This window comes from Sinocyclocheilus anshuiensis, unplaced genomic scaffold (assembly GCF_001515605.1).
Source record: "Sinocyclocheilus anshuiensis isolate Anshui unplaced genomic scaffold, SAMN03320099.WGS_v1.1 scaffold292, whole genome shotgun sequence".
Taxonomy (NCBI): Eukaryota; Metazoa; Chordata; class Actinopteri; order Cypriniformes; family Cyprinidae; genus Sinocyclocheilus; species Sinocyclocheilus anshuiensis.
In genome coordinates this window covers 116,637-132,676 of record NW_015555757.1, presented here as the reverse complement: position 1 = coordinate 132,676, position 16,040 = coordinate 116,637, and the positions used below count along the sequence as shown (strand labels likewise).

Genomic DNA, 16,040 nt, shown 5'->3' with positions numbered 1-16,040 from the left:
ATTATATCTGGTCTCTGAATAATTTTTGGTTTGACTGTATATCTTTCGGTTATTTTCACACTTAATTATGCCCATTAAAATGTATTTTACAAGTTTTTGTTACTTTCACTGTTAATTATTTTGCTCTATGGTACATCATCTTTAATTTAATAGCATTAGAGCTGCTCCATTGCAGCGGCTTAGTACTGTAATCACGTGTTTTGCTGTAATAATGCAGGGGACTACTTGTTATAAATCTTTCAGAAATATAAGTAGCGTTTTTTAATCTGAAACGTGCTGCAATTTATATTCCAAAGCTACTCACATAATACAGAAACACTCATGAAGCAAGCAAAACATGCGCAACGCGTGCACGTATTTGTATTGGTGCAGAATGAGAGGGACAAGTACAGTACAGCCTAGCGCATTTCACACAGGCTGCTAGTTTCACCTTCACCATGAAGTCGTGTATGCTTAAGGTTGAAAATAAATGTTGTTTATAGTGAATGCCCCTATAAATGGTCTTATTTTTACGATTTAGTTTTAATCCAAATGATGCGTACGTGTGCTAAGTGAGTGAACATCAAAGATCACACAACAGAATTGCTCTCTCTCTCTCTCGTTAAGTAACTTGTGCATTGTTTTACTTACTTGTTTTTGACGTATCCGACCGAACTACAAACTTTCCAGTGATGTCTGTGAGAAAGGGATATTGACTCGACAAGCTTGCGCATGTGAGCCGCCACGCGCTCAACCCTCTCTGCGTGCTTTTCTTATCAGCTCGCACATGTCAGCTATACCGTTAATACTGAATTTTAACATTAACATTTTAGACATCCTTAATCTCTAATAACCATTCTGCTGTCTGTTGTTCTGTTGTCGGTGTATCTTTGTCTGAATACGGCACTTATCGCATGCTGTGTGGTATCGGCGTTTGGTATCGGGGCATTTTAATGAGTACGAGTACGAGTACAGGAGCTCAGTATCGGGCCCGATACCGATACTGCATCCCTAATGCTAACAATGCTAAGTTCAGGGGTTTAATTCCAAAGAAATTTGTCAACTGATTAAATGTATACCTTGAATGCAAAGTAGCTCGCTTTGGATAAAGGTGTCTGCCAAATGCATAAATGAAACTAAAATGAGCATTGAACTACTCCTTTTCATAAACTGTAGTTCACAGAGCAATGTATACAACATTTGTTACCTCCTACAGTTTAAAATAACTTCTCGGTTTCTAATAGTTTCATATTTGCTGCTAGATGAATCATTTGGACATTTTTTCTTTTTTATCAGTAGAGTATTATTCACTTCCACAGTGTCCTTCAGAATTTCTTTTTGTCCATTTCCCCCAAGAATAAGCTCACTTGTGCATTAATCTTGAGATCTGAAAGGAAAAATAAGCTGCGTTCAATGAAATTATGAACCATGCGTAACCAATGTAAAGCAGTAATGAAATCTAAACTCAGTGCAATCTTACAAAGCATGTTTAATTATTGCTTTGTTGTTATCCTAACAGAGGCCTCTGTAACAGACAAAGACTGTATAAGACAGTCAGTTTCTTTGTTTTTAGGACACTTTGTCAACCCCAATTATTGGCTGCTGGAGCCCATATTTTACAATAATAGTTTAATTAATCTCAGTGAAAATGATATATATTATTCATGTCAAATTTAGCCCTTGATCTATCCCGGTCCCTGGAAGATGTTCAAGTGTGCCAACAAAAGCCTTGTGTTCCTAATGAAACCCTGTGCCATCTCTACCAATACTAGCCTCTGTGCTGTCCAGTAACATGGAGGGATTATGTAAGATATTAGGAATTCATGCTGAGAGGGCCACAGCCAGCCTGCTCTCTACCTAGAACTTCCTGCTGGCTCAAGGCAGAAACCATTGATTGCTACTTTAGAAAGAGGGAACACGAGGGCTTGCAGTGGTCAGGGTCCCTGTAGAGCTGTTACCCAATCTACAGATCTCTTTCAAGGGCTCATAGCCTGAAGGGGCACATTTAACCTAACATTCATTCATTCATTCATTCATATATGTAGCGAGAGAGAGAGAGTAGAGGAGAGAAGGATGAGGCCAGGGGATCTAAAATAAACATTAGTAGGATGGTATTAGCAAGCTAGGAAAGACTAACTGCTGTCAACTCAACTCACAACTGCATTATATATGATGACCTGCTCATGGATAGAACCTTTTCAGTTTTCAGTGTTAGCATGAATTCTTTAGGTACAAGACAAGGAATGGTCAGATACATGCTGAATATCCACTATGTGTGTAGCTGTATATTAGCTCCGTTCCACTCTACTCTCATTAAATCTCATTCATTGTATCTGGCTGTGTCACTGTGTCGGCAGCTCTCTCTTCACACTGATGGTCAGGAGGGGTGACAATAGTGCAGTCAGGAAAGAGCGTTCAGTGCCCAACTTCACAAATCTCCACCTTCACACAGCCATACACTCAAAGCTAAGCGATAACAGCAAAAGCACAGCAACACATTGTAAATTCTGGTGATCAATTTTAATATCTCATACATATCTCCAGCAGCACTGGGCCTTTGGGATCTGTAAGCCCAGGTAAGAGTTGTCATTAATGCATCTCTGCTATAGTGACCATCCAAAGCTGTTATTTGAAAGACAGCAGACAGAGCAAAATGTAAGCCCTTCTAAAAAAGTAAACATTTACCATTTATATCGAAAAAATTTATTCTGTCTGAATACAGACCTACTTTTGAATATCAGTCACGAGAGAAAGATGCTTTTTGAGTCCAAAAACATGGAAGGCTACCTTGGCTAACCAGTTTAAGCTGGTCAGCACCAAACTAACCAGCATAAACCATCCTGGAGTAATAATTATTTTTAGCAGGCATGCTAACACTAGCATTTGTAGCAGCTAGGTTTGTTAGTTAAACCTTGAACTGCTTATTTTGTAGAAATACTGCACACTGTATTTTTAAGAAGTTAGCCGCTGTCAATTCAGGAAATATATGGACTTTATCACGTTGATCTAGCATGTGTTTTAGTATGAATGTTTATGTTTATTGCTGACTGGAGGGATTGTGTATTGTGATATGGGCAGGAATAGACTGCTGTGCTATACAAGTGAAAAGTGAGAGATGGACTGAGAGAGAGAAACAGAGACAGCGGGATTGGGAGTGAGGTGAAACTCTTTTTCATGGTGAAAGCATGCACTGCACTTTTGCTCTTGGCTCCTACAGCCTGGTCACATTTCTAGGCATAGGCAGAAAAGGACTGTAGGACACTGATGTATCAGCTTCAGAAAGCAGCATGCTGTGTACGCTTTCTATGGTGAAAGAAGACCAGCTTTAGTGCTAAACCTTCTGAAGCTCTTGTGCTAAACCTTTCTTCCTTCCGGTTGACTGGGTTGATGGAGGACATGTACAACTTAACATTAAACAACGGAACCACAGATTAGATCAATAAAATGACAAGAACAACCTTGACATACAAGGTTTAAAGTGATAGGCTATGACAATTGTTCCAAATCTGTATGACTTTCTTCTGTGGAACACAAAAGAAGATATTTTTAAAAAATGTCTTAGACAATAAAACATGTACAGTGAAAGTCTGAAAAAGTCAGAAAGAAATGAAAATCAAAAAATATTTCACAGCAATGACGCCAGAGTGTGGTTTTAGTGTAATAAAATACTGAACCTAAAGTCTTTCCATCTTATTTAAGGTCTCTGTGCTCATTGTGACGCACATGCAGCAGTCTACCTCAGCCTGTGAGTCATATTACGCAACCATCCTGCATTATGTGTGCAATATAAGTAAACGTCTTTTTTGATTCTCCTCCTGGCACACTGTAGTGTGGCAAGGCTACACTTTATTTTCAATCTTTAGAAAACCCACTCAGATGAATCAGTCACTGTGATTCAACTACTTTTTCGAGTGGACAGCTATTTACACAAGTGCACACACATGCAGTTGACAGTAATAGAAGCAATGGAAGCTGGAAGAGACCGGTTAGCACAGAAACACACAGCTCAGAGGCAGACCCTTGCTTTCCATCTCCCCATCCACACACAGACAATAAAAGAACCTTTAGACAAAATGAAATTGGGCAACAGAGCCAGGTAATTGGTAAGGCCATTAAAATTTATGAAATTTCTATGCAGATAAGAGAGGTAATACTCATGGAGGAACCTCAAACCATGCAGTGCTCTCTGTGGGAGGAGGGCAGTGTGCAAGCAGCTAACTGTGGGTATTTATGGACTCCCTTCAGCATAAACAGAGCTACTGCTCTCTTTATACATCATCTGAATGCATGACCTGACATGCATTTTGAAGTTCATAATGTGCTGATGGAGTTTGGAAAATGCAGCTAAATGACTAAATGACACTATATGACCCCTTTTTCAATTTATGCTCATAAAAATTTCATAATATCAGGGAATTACAATCTTCAGAACCAGAGGAAAAGATGGATGGATGGAGATATACATACAAAACCATGCTGTGTGAGAAGTATTGATGGGTAATTTAGACTCAATTTCAAAACCTAGTGAGTGCCTATAAACGCTACATTATAAGGCGCCGGTACTCGAACCCGCAACCTTCGGAATTCAAGTCTGACTCTAACCATTAATTCACAACTGCCCCCATCAGCAAAGGACCTCGAGTCGGTAATCAAACTCGGGTTGCTGGAAGCACAGTTGCACTACATGTGGGCGCACTAACGACAAGGCCATCAGCACTGATAAATAATGTCACAACACAAAGGATTCAAATCCCCAACCTTCTGGCCCAGGGGTTCAGCTCTTATTGAGTGTGCCACATAGAGGACACAATAGATTCTATAATACAATAGAAATTGAACTTATATTTCATTCAATTAAAAAAAAATGTGAAAAATAATAAAGTAATTAAGAATAGATTATTTTACACTATTTTGCTATGTATTATTATGTTTTTTTTGAGTATTCTGTTATGTTACTTCCTATACTTTCCAAGTCAATCACTTACAAGGTTTATTGATTGTTAAGAGGCAGTAGGTGGCTCACTAAGTTTTAGAAAAGAACGTGGATATATCTAAATTCTTACAATTTTTGAGTATGTACTTAATTAAATTCAGAATTTACTTCTTGACTGTTGGTATGGTCATATTTGTTATATTGGTATGGTCTTTTGACCTGTGGCACACTATTGTTGACAACAACCACAACAATAATAAACAAGTACAATGAAAGAACAATTTAACCACAATGAATTCAACTTTTCAAATCGAATGGCTCTTCACTCCCTGACCATGCTGATAAAAACAACTTAAATCAAGTTGGTTTGCTGGTCTTAGATGGACTAGCCAGGCTGAAACATGCAAAACTAAAACCATTTAACAGACCAGTTTAAAAAAACTAGGAGACCAACAAACCACTATCTGAACACTGACAGCAGATGTAGTTAGTCATCCATGTATTGTTTTCCTAATGTATCCTGAATACTAATAATTTAGACATCCCGCTCATTTTACATGTGAGTTGGAAAAAGGCTAATTTCTCTGAGGCAAGAGACTCAGGCTGATGTGGTAATTTATAGGGTTGACATGAGTGTGTCTGTGGAAGCTACAGAGTCATCACATGGAGGACATGATGTCATCGGTACAGCTAAATCCAGCGGCACACGTCAATCACACAACCTTTAGATATTTAAGTTAAAACAGACATGCCAGGGTCACAACAAAAGCGCTCATCTCCCTTCCTCTCACTCTCAGCAGAATCCATTCACACGGGCAAAATGTTTTTCATGCTTAATAGATACATAATTGAAAATTCTGTCATTGTTTACTCACTCTCATATTGCTGTCGCTATTTTTGTCAAATACAAATGTTTCATGCAGTTGACCTTCGCAAAGACCCGGCCCCCTCAGTTACTGTTGCGACGTCCAACAAGCCATGGCACTCTCACACCACACATTATGAAAAGTACATCGCATAGCAAAGAGGACACTGACAACGCGTCAACAGACAAGACAGAGGAGGTTACTTTTGGTATGAAACAAAGTCTCAGCTTGTGTCATTTTTTAAAGAAATTCAAACAATAAATATCATTTTGTGGCTCTTTAATGTGTAGTGACAGATCGCAGTAGTGCCTCAGTTCAAGCGGCACGTGAACTGATCATCTTTACTAGTTATAGCACGAAATAAACATAAATGAACATCAGAAGGTAGCTTGTTTCAACCACAGAAAGACGTCAATACACACCATTTTTCAAGTTCAAGGCCACTGTCGTTAATCTACTCTCCTGTCTGTTTTGTTTGTCGGACGGATTCGGCGTTATGATTGGTCAGATCGCCTGTCAATCGAACTCCCCGCGATGGTTGAATTGAACTGTTGACTGGAGCATTCAAGCATTAAAACACCATAGATATAAAAAAGTGGTCCATATGACTTGTGTACTACTGTCTTCAGAATAATTTTTGAGTCAGACTTTTCAGTAAATAGCTTGAAGCAGTTCACAAAATGGTCTGAGTGAACATTTTTGACTGATGTGTAAATTAGTGAACAATCCACATAATATAGCCTAATTATTACCCATCTTTGCTCAACAGATAATATTAGCTAATATACGTTCAAAATTCTCCCCAGGAAAGCCCTGAGAAGCTTTTTTAAAATGGCTTCCACTTGATTTCAAAATAATCATAAAAGCCATTGTGAAAATGTAGCACTTGAACATGTACGGAGAAAGATGTCCTCTTGGGTGTTTTTAGTTTGTGCACATGGTTTCGAGTGATGAAGAGACTCAGGTTTTCATTATCTGAGGTGTCATTTTTTTAAAGTACAGCATGTGCTTAAGCTCTATTGGGGACACACATAGCATTTATGGAAAATCTGAAGCACTGCTGTGTTTTGGGATGAACACTGGTGCTTCAGGGAAATTGCTTCTAGAAGCTGGGTCAGTAGAGCAGCCCACCCTCCTCCAGTGTGTGAGCACGTATATGTCAGAATATATGTTCATTCTCTTATTAGGACGTGCATTTTACCCATTTAAACCGCAGTTTTAAACTGTTTGCCATCTAAGGGAATTCTATTCCTTATCTCATTTGTAATAAGGGTTTTGTACACCTATGAGAAAAGGTTCTCCTCAGGGAAGACTCTCTCCTGTGCTTGTTAGGAGAGTGTGTTCCTGTGTGCTGCAGAGACAGACTGTCTTCACTCTGAATAGTGATTATTGTATAATTTACCCTGAGGGAAAGTACATTGCGTAAACTATTTGAGCTCCCCTTTTTTTCCCAAATTGTGATTTAATCTCTTAACTGACCTGATTTCCTTGATGTCTTCCCATTGTTTCATACTCCACGATGGCACAAACACGGTGCGGAGGGCATCACGATATTAAAAAACAGTCACGCAGATGCACTTACAAAAATAGTCCTCTTCTGCCTGTAGGAAATTGGTGAGGTCAGCGGGGTCAGGATTTCAGATTTATTTGCAAAAAAGCTCATTAAGGGTTGACCTTGTCCAGTGGGGAATATAGGATGACATGAGGATCCCGGGAGAGGTGGGAAGTTATGCCTCATTGTCATTCATTCCTCATAAGGGCAGCAGGGAGCATAGTGCATTTAAGATAGCGATCAGGTTTTCTCCCAGAACATCCTGTTAAGTAGGCCAACGGGCTATTCCTCCTCGTCTCATTAGCTTTTCACTTTGAAATAAATCCCCTACCATTATGTTTTGTTTTAAAACGTTTAGAGCATTAATATTTATGTGCTCCTCAAACCTGATTCTGAACTCCTGACTGTTTCCATTGCAGCTGACATAAAAACAACCCTTGTCCACTAAGTATTACAGTGTAGTCTACGATTTGTGGTTTTAAACCGAGGACCTCTTTTATAGGCTCAAAATGTCAGAAAATAGTCTGCAGAAATATAGATAACAATGAGAATACAAATTAAATAAATGTGAAATATTGTAACACTTAAATCTGTTAACTGGCAGCCATAAAAAGGAATAATATTGCAAATCACATTAAACTGTAATTATTAGCATATAAAATTTCTAACCTGGAACACTGGATCATTAAAATGCAGATTTCAGTTCTTACAACACTGCTGGAGTTTAATACACACCGATATAGCTAGAGCAGCCAGCTTTGTGATGCACTTATTGATGCATCAATAATCTGAATGTGCACTTCGAACATGTAAAAATACTAGGAATAACTGAATCAGTTTTGTCGCCCTTCATCCATGAAATTTGGCCCTGGGCCCCTTGAATTCAAGTGACGGCCCTTAATATATTGATAAATGTATCCTGAAAGTCACCTTGGGCTATTTTTTGGATTACAGTTTCTCTGCTCGATAAAGATACTGCACATAATATGCTGAGAACTGAGTGTGTGTTGATAAATTTAGATGTAGTCATATTGTCTGAGCTGTCTCCTTGTAACTGCTGAATAGTCTCTACATAAAAAGTGGCTGCGTGTGTGTGTATTTGTGTATGAAAGCGAGAGAGAGTTCTTTGAACAACAGAATAGCGTGTCTGCTCAGAGGACATCAAAGACAGTCGCTTCTCTTTTCGCTTCTGTTTTATCATCTCTCCATTCAACCACTAACAAACAGGCCAGAGGTTCAGTGGACTGATGCGAAACATATTGTTCCTGTATGTTTATTGACTCACAAGGCTACTTTATCCTTTCTGACACTCTCTGCTCTGCTTCCATTCACTGATCTGAAAGGTTTAGGCTTTTCTATGGCAGCAGAGAGCATAAGCCTGGAGTCCAACCAGTATGACTCTGAAGAAATGATAAATCTATATTGGATAATTGGATATTAATTATCTCTGATTTAGCTCAAAATTCAACTGTCAATGATGTTAATTTTCATACAATTAAAATACATTGTGGTCACTAGTTTTCATGTTTAAAAATGTCTGGATTTGAACCATGCTAAACAAAAACTATGCCACTAGACTATCACATCTTACACTGTCAACATAAATGTGAGAAAATATATGCATGTCAGCCTGAAATTGGAGCAGGCATGTCCCATGCTTCTTTCTAAGAGACTGAGAGGTATTGATTTGTGTTTGCTACATTGCATCTCACAGGAATATTCATTCTGACCAGACAGCAGTGTGAACTAGCACAGATGATGAGAGAGTTAGAGAGATGGCTGAGGGGACTGTTTAATGAGAGGCCCAGATGACCTTGTGAAGGACTGTAGAGAAGCCCTATACTGACTGATTACAGCAGAGATGAAGGGAAAAACAAAAGAGGAAGAAAGAGAAAGAGAAAGAAGCAGAGTCAGAGAAGTGGGTTGGTTATACAGGTAGCTGATAACATACATCACTGAATCAGCCTCTTGTCTCCTCATCACTTTAATATGCATATACATACAGCAGATGCACACAAGTGCAAACGGGCACATGGAGTCTGAAAGTGAGTATCAGTGTCCTGTCTGCATCTCCTGCTGGAGCACACCTGCTCCTCCCATGCTAATGAAGAGTCTACCGCAGTGCTGCTCAGACACTTCCAATACATTTCCAGAACAACACTGCACTGCTCATTACTGCGCCATTGTATTGAAATTCCTCTTATTCCTGTGTATTCTTCTTTATCTTCTCTATTATTTTCAGCAACTAATTCAGCACAGACCACTTAACTGTATTCAAACTTAGTTTTGTGCACAGTGGTACTCAAAGGGGTCCACCAAATCAAACAATGGGTTAATGGGTGATAAAACAGCTGATAAAAATCATCACAATAATCCACACATAATCCAGTCCATCAGTTAAAAAAATCTTGTGAAGCTAAAAGCTGCATGTCTGTAAGAAACAAATCCATCATTAGGCATTTAAAATTTAAAACGTAGCTTCTGGACAAAACATGGATATAATCCAAAATAACTCATCGTGGATGTTATATTTGTTTACTGAATTCAGACTCAACCTGATTTTGATTTGTGTCACAGAAGTGTTGATTCTCATGGAGCTCAAGACAACGGCTGGATTTTAAGCTGCTCTGATGTGGCATTTAATTTATGCAGAATCAAAGCCTTAAACTTAAACTTAAGCATAAATATATAAATTATTAAAATAAAATGAAATAATTATTTTTTCACTGTCTTAAAAGTACTAGTATTTCCTTCAGGGAATGCAAATATATTTTATATGCAAGCACCATCCCTGAGAACACATTTTAGTTTATGATTGCATCTTAATGCCTTAACTGAAGAACAAGGTCACAAACAAGCTAAAAAAGCCAGTTCTGTCAATAAAAAGGAACTTATTGCTGCCTGAGGAAAAGGTTGTACTCCAAACACATTGAACTGCAGTATGTGCTTACATGTTTTATGGACTTTTTTTCTTTCTTGAGACCCTTAACAGCTTCAAGCCACTGCGCTTATTGTAGACATAATGTTTTACATTCACAAATAACATTTGCACCATAAAACAGCTCTACTTACTACCAGAATTTGTGTGTGTCTCTCTCTCAGAGCAGGGTAGGTTTATATGTTTGTGAGTACAATTTATTGCAGTCATTTGAAGCTGCAGAGGGCAGAGACAGTTTGAACTCAGGGGTGTTTATTAAAGATTGACAAATACGACATACAGAAGCGGGTCAGAGGTTTAAGCACCTTCGTTCATCGCTTGTACCGCTGTTCTGCTCCCTTCTGCACCATTATAATGTTATTATTTTACACTGATGGACCGCTGCCAACTGTTAGGCTTTAAATAGATCAGGTATTTTCATCAAATGAGAGTTTTTGACTAACAGTACTCAGTTTAGGTATAATTTGGGCACATAACAGCATCTTTCTGCAGTAAAATAATTCACTTTCCAAGTTTGTTCCCAAAACACATACTTTTTTTAGTTATTTGTAGTTCTCAATGTTCTAGAAGAGGATCACACAGAAAAAAAAATTATTTCAGTATTTTTTATAAAAGGTCTATAACATTTTATCAACCCAGTCTCAAAAATACGTACCTCTGGGTACTTTTCTGCAACACCGTTTTTACGTACCTTACTGCACGTTTCGCCGCAGTTTCAAAGAGAAATGTCCACTGAGTGGCGCTAAAACACGGGTTCAATACGTGAACCCTGGCACGTTTTTATTATGTTGCTTCAGGTACGTATTGCGGCGATTCATAATTCAAATATCCGGGGACTGTCGCTAAAAGTTAATGCTCTATCATGTTGGAAATATGCCCTACACCAAACCCAACCCTAAACCTACCCGATAGTGTTAACAAATGCAAAACTGATATAAAAACGCATTTGTTGATGCAACCGTGTCATTTGAACTTACTTATATGCAGATTTGAACCGTTTTGTCGAACCGTAGTTACACGGGATTTGAACTAGAGTTCCTCACTTCTCAAGTACGTCTCTGTACTCCATGAGCTACCGAACAAACCTACCGTCGATGAAAACCCATTGATATGAAGCTGGATATGTGCGGTGCTAACGTTCAAAAGCATCAGTTTTCAAATTTTATTTTTATTCTTTTCACATTTAGATATAAAAATTGAATAAAACGTCAACAATAAAAACAGCTAGCTAGTTTAATTTATTATCTTAAAAGTCCATAGATATCGCTATTATTTAATACGGCTGTTAACACGTTCTCCGACAAGCGGAAGCAATGAGACCTGTTTTCCGGGTTTGGTCAGGTGATGTTTGACATATACCCTATTGAACTGAAAGCTGTATTTTTGAGGCAATGGTAGCTCATTGATTTGATTATGTTTATTGATTCTCACTGCAGGCTTGGGAATGATTTAATGTTTATGGCTAGCCAGCATGCAATAGAGGCTACTACTGTATAATACACGGTTTTAAGGCAGATATACAAAACTGGCCTGGCTTTTTCTTCAAATAAACATTAAAACAAAAACAAAGCTCTGCTTAAAATTTAAATTGGCCCTTAGTGGTCATGACACCCTTTTATTCAGTATTCAATGTGATGTCAAAGCATTTTGAAAGCATTTCAAAAAGCAAAAATGCTCAAGGACAAATGTAAGGAGATATTCAGTATACATACTAACTGCAGTCTTTATATAAAAACATTAGAACAATGAGAATTACCAGCCACATCATGGGGCAATTGTAACACTTGAAAAAATAAATTATATTAACCCACTTTATCACAAAGAATACTCAAAGTTAAAACGAATGAATAACAGAATGATAGAATGCTAGATAGAACAATGGAAGGATAGATGCGATTGAAGTGCAGTGTCTCCCTGGAGGTATGTCTCCTGGGCTTAAGTGAAGTATTACTGTAATAAGCCTTAAGCTAAGTAAATCAATAGAGAAACAAATTGCTTTTGGTTTGACTCTGACGAAGCTCTTAACCTCTTTCTATGTGTGTAGTCTGTACGTGAATAAGGAGTTCACAAGGATGCTTTAAGGGATAGTGGCTTACCCAAAAAAATTAATTTGGTCATCATTTACTCAACCCTTAAGTTGTCCCAAGCCTGTATGAATTTCTTTCCTCTGTTGAACACAAAGGAAGATATTTGGAAGAATGTGGGTAACCAAACAGTTGCTGGTAGCCACTGACTTCCATAGCATGGAAAATAAAAAATACCATGGAAGTCCATTGGGACTGTTGTTACCCACATTCTTCAAAATATGCAAAAAGCAAAATAAATAAATTCATACAGGTTTGCAACAACATAAGTGTGAGTAAATGATGACACAATTTGAATTTTTGGGTGAACTATCCCTTTAAAGCTTTGTGTGTGTGTGTGTGTGTGTGTGTATTATTGAGATTGGAAAGAATTATCTCTATGATAATTAAGCTCTTTGTAGAGAAAGGAGAATAGTTTATTTAGAGTGGAAGTTTGGTCGAGGCAGACTATAATTGCTTACACACTTGACTTAGAGAGAAGGCACTCTTCATCAGCGGACACTCAGGGTCACACCTCCTCCTGGTGCAATCACACTGTACTTAACACGGAATAGAGCAGGCTTTTCTCTCTCACACGCCGGTTCTCTTTCTCTCCCCCTTTATTTTTATCCCCTCTCTTGGTGTGTGCATGTGCACTTGTAAACAGCAGTGTTAACAAGACAAAAATATGCAGGCTGTCTTTTATCATTTGGCATCCTTATTTATTCTTCAACAATATGGCTATCAAATGCATCCACAATTAATGTGGCTATACTGTTTGTATACATCTATGCATCCAGCTAATGCTTTTATTCAAAGTGACTTGAAGCTATAGGAGTGGATCAATTTCAAACTTTGGCTTTGGTAATATACCAGCCTCTGAAACCTTAGCATCAATACTAAATCAGTATCTTGTTTATCAAAAGGCTGTTTATCAAAATAACTGATCAATGGAAACTAGGGCTGTCAAAGCATTCAATAATTAAATGTCAATAGTAATTCATGAGTAACCTCATTGTTTTAGCACATTCACTTCCTTTTCAAGGAAGAGAAACAAAATAAAGTGTTCATTTATTTGTTTTGTTATTGTTAACTAAACCTATATATTTAAAATGGTTTTCATCAATTGAATTAAAGCTGAAATAAAATAAAATAAAATACAAAAATTATATGAAAAGCTGAAGTTCTAAAAGTAAAACTGAAATAAAAGTAAAGCTAAAAACATTGACAAAAGCACATAAAATTACTAAAACTTTAAAATTACAATTAAAACTGAAAATGCAAAAGTAAAATCTGATTCAAAATATTAATAAATACTATCATAGTATATAAATAATACTAAAATTACACTGCACATAACAGAATATATGCAAAGACAGGACAGAGAAATATTTCTACAACAGTGCTCACACTATATTTCTCAATGTATCAAAACACACAGGAAATACAAAAACTGAACTCTACGCAAATTTGGAAAAAGAAGTTTCCGCACATTTTATTTCTAAAACAAAGCTTGAAATAAAAATTCCAGTTTGATTCATTTTCAGTCTGATTCATTAATGAATCGTTAAGAACAGTTTTTGTGAACTGGTTCAAACAATTCATCAAAAAGATCTGATTCAAAAGAATGATCACTATTACTCAGCCAGGTTTATTGTGCAGACCTGTGACAGTGCTGCTAACCTCATTTGCCACATTGAAGCATTGTATTTTCCCTTTTACAATAAATGTCTTGCCGCTGCCATTTTACCAAACAGAACAAATGTAAAGACAAGATATAACTACAAATTATAGGTTGTCTCAGGACTTTTACACAAAAAGGCAGTATAAAACAGTACTTTGGCTTAATTAGCTGCTCTATAAACAAGTGAACAATTACCATTATCAGTGAGTCAGTCCACTATTTTTCTGAGGAACTCGGTGTAGCCTGGAAAGCTTTATATTCATATAATGTTATTAGAAGAGCTGTTGTTTTGCTAATAGTACCATCAATATTAAATTAACCATCTAAAATGTATGCTCAATATATTCTTTTCCTCTGCAGCTCTGATATCGGCTGGCTGTTGCACCAGCTCCTGTAGAAGTGTCAAGCTTTGGGACAGGTAAGGCTCACATCTGTACAGTGCATGTCTGTATAGTATACATGCTATTTATGCATAAAACAGCTCAAAAGAGGATTAGCATGCCAATATTTCATACGGTTATATTTGCGTTGTGTTTGTTAGGTGAGTGTAGTACACTAACATTCAAAAGTTTGGGGTCAGTAAGTTTTTTTTTTTTGGACAAATTAATATTTTTTTCAGCAACAATGAATTAAATTAATCAAAAGTAACAGTAAAGATGTAACAGAAACTAGCAGAGAAGTTACTATTTAATGATGTCACAGATTTATTTCAGAATATTTCAACCTGCAGGATAGCATTAGAATGGTTTGCCCTCTTAATTTAGCTGAATACAAATCAGTTTTCACACACACACACACACACGCATGCACGCACGCATGCATACTAAAACACTACATGCTACCCATTTCTGAAGACTTAAATCTATAGGTTCAGTACAAATATTTACATTAAAAAGTTTTTCATATTCAGTCTTAATCAAATGCTTATTTCTCCCCACAGTTTTGATGCCTCCTGACCACTGCCTTGACTGGATCCAGTCGTGGAACTTTGGCTATGAAAGAGGATCCCTGTTGCTTTCATTTAACTTGCACTGACAGAAATGGAAGACGAGGAGTGAAGGACAAAAACGTTTTTGCAGCAGTCAGTGTCTCTCGTCCCCCTCCCTCACACCACACTGGTTCCTGCTGGTCTCCCAATACAACTTACAGCCCTGCAAAACCGAGGCTTGGAGGAGGGATTCCTTAGGATTCAAACAGCTGGAAATAACACATTTGCCAAAAGGATTTCTCAAATGGGAGATTTAATCATTTTTTTTGCCAACAAAATAGACCTACCTCCTTTGAACGGAAGCAGATGAAAAAAAAAGTTTGAAATTGGGAATGAAAGGTTTTTACCCATTTTGTTTACAGTCGCCGCAAAACACACAATCAATCCACACTGTAAAAAAAAAATAAAAAAACATTTTTTCTTGATTATTTTGTACTGTTTTCCAGTAAAAAAAAAAAAGCAATCTAAACATCCTATAAACAAGATGCATTTACTCACAAAGCAAAACTGCATAAGATATTAAGGATAAGAGTTATTAAGAGAGTTTTCAGAAAATATGCCTACTTATTACATTTTGCGTACTCAATTTGTATATATTTTTTTGTTTTAAGCACAAACCTCACTCAATGTTGTCAGATTTATGCTTAAAACAACAAAATATACAATGCTAACATATGAAATATTAATATACATAATATATAAAATTATGCTAAATTGCATAAGATATTATAAAACTTGCTTTAATAGATAATATAAGAGATTATAGGGGGAAAATTCTATATATAATCTCTCATAACATCTCTTATGCAGTTTTGCTTATTTAAGGATATCTAGATATTTTTACTGAAAACAATTTTTACACCTTTTTTTTTTTTTTTTTTTTGCAGTGTGCCAAAATTTTGCACATACCTATTACCAAACCAGTCTTTTGCCTCTAAGAACAAGGGCATTTCTTAAGCTGTTCGAAGGTAAAGAGCAATACTGAATGTCAGTGGCTCACAAGTTTCAAATTGGAGCTGGAATCTGAATGATAATGA

At 37.1% G+C, this 16,040-nt stretch overlaps 1 protein-coding gene across 2 annotated transcripts in view; it reads left to right on the top strand.

Annotated features, from left to right (window-relative positions):
- The window catches only part of LOC107673962 (coiled-coil domain-containing protein 85A-like), a 27,016-nt gene extending 11,731 nt beyond the window's left edge, over window positions 1-15,285 (top strand). The window contains exons 3-4 of one of the 2 annotated variants that reach the window (XR_001632455.1): window positions 14,376-14,433; window positions 14,956-14,967. Coding sequence is in view for 1 of the 2 variants with exons in the window: in XM_016467815.1 (XP_016323301.1) it covers window positions 14,376-14,433; window positions 14,956-14,971 (74 nt within the window). In the remaining variant the exon portion in view is untranslated. Of the gene's footprint in view, window positions 1-14,375; window positions 14,434-14,955 lie in introns of both variants that reach the window. The other variant, XM_016467815.1, reaches the window with a different exon arrangement.
- The last annotated feature ends 755 nt before the right edge of the window (window positions 15,286-16,040 follow it).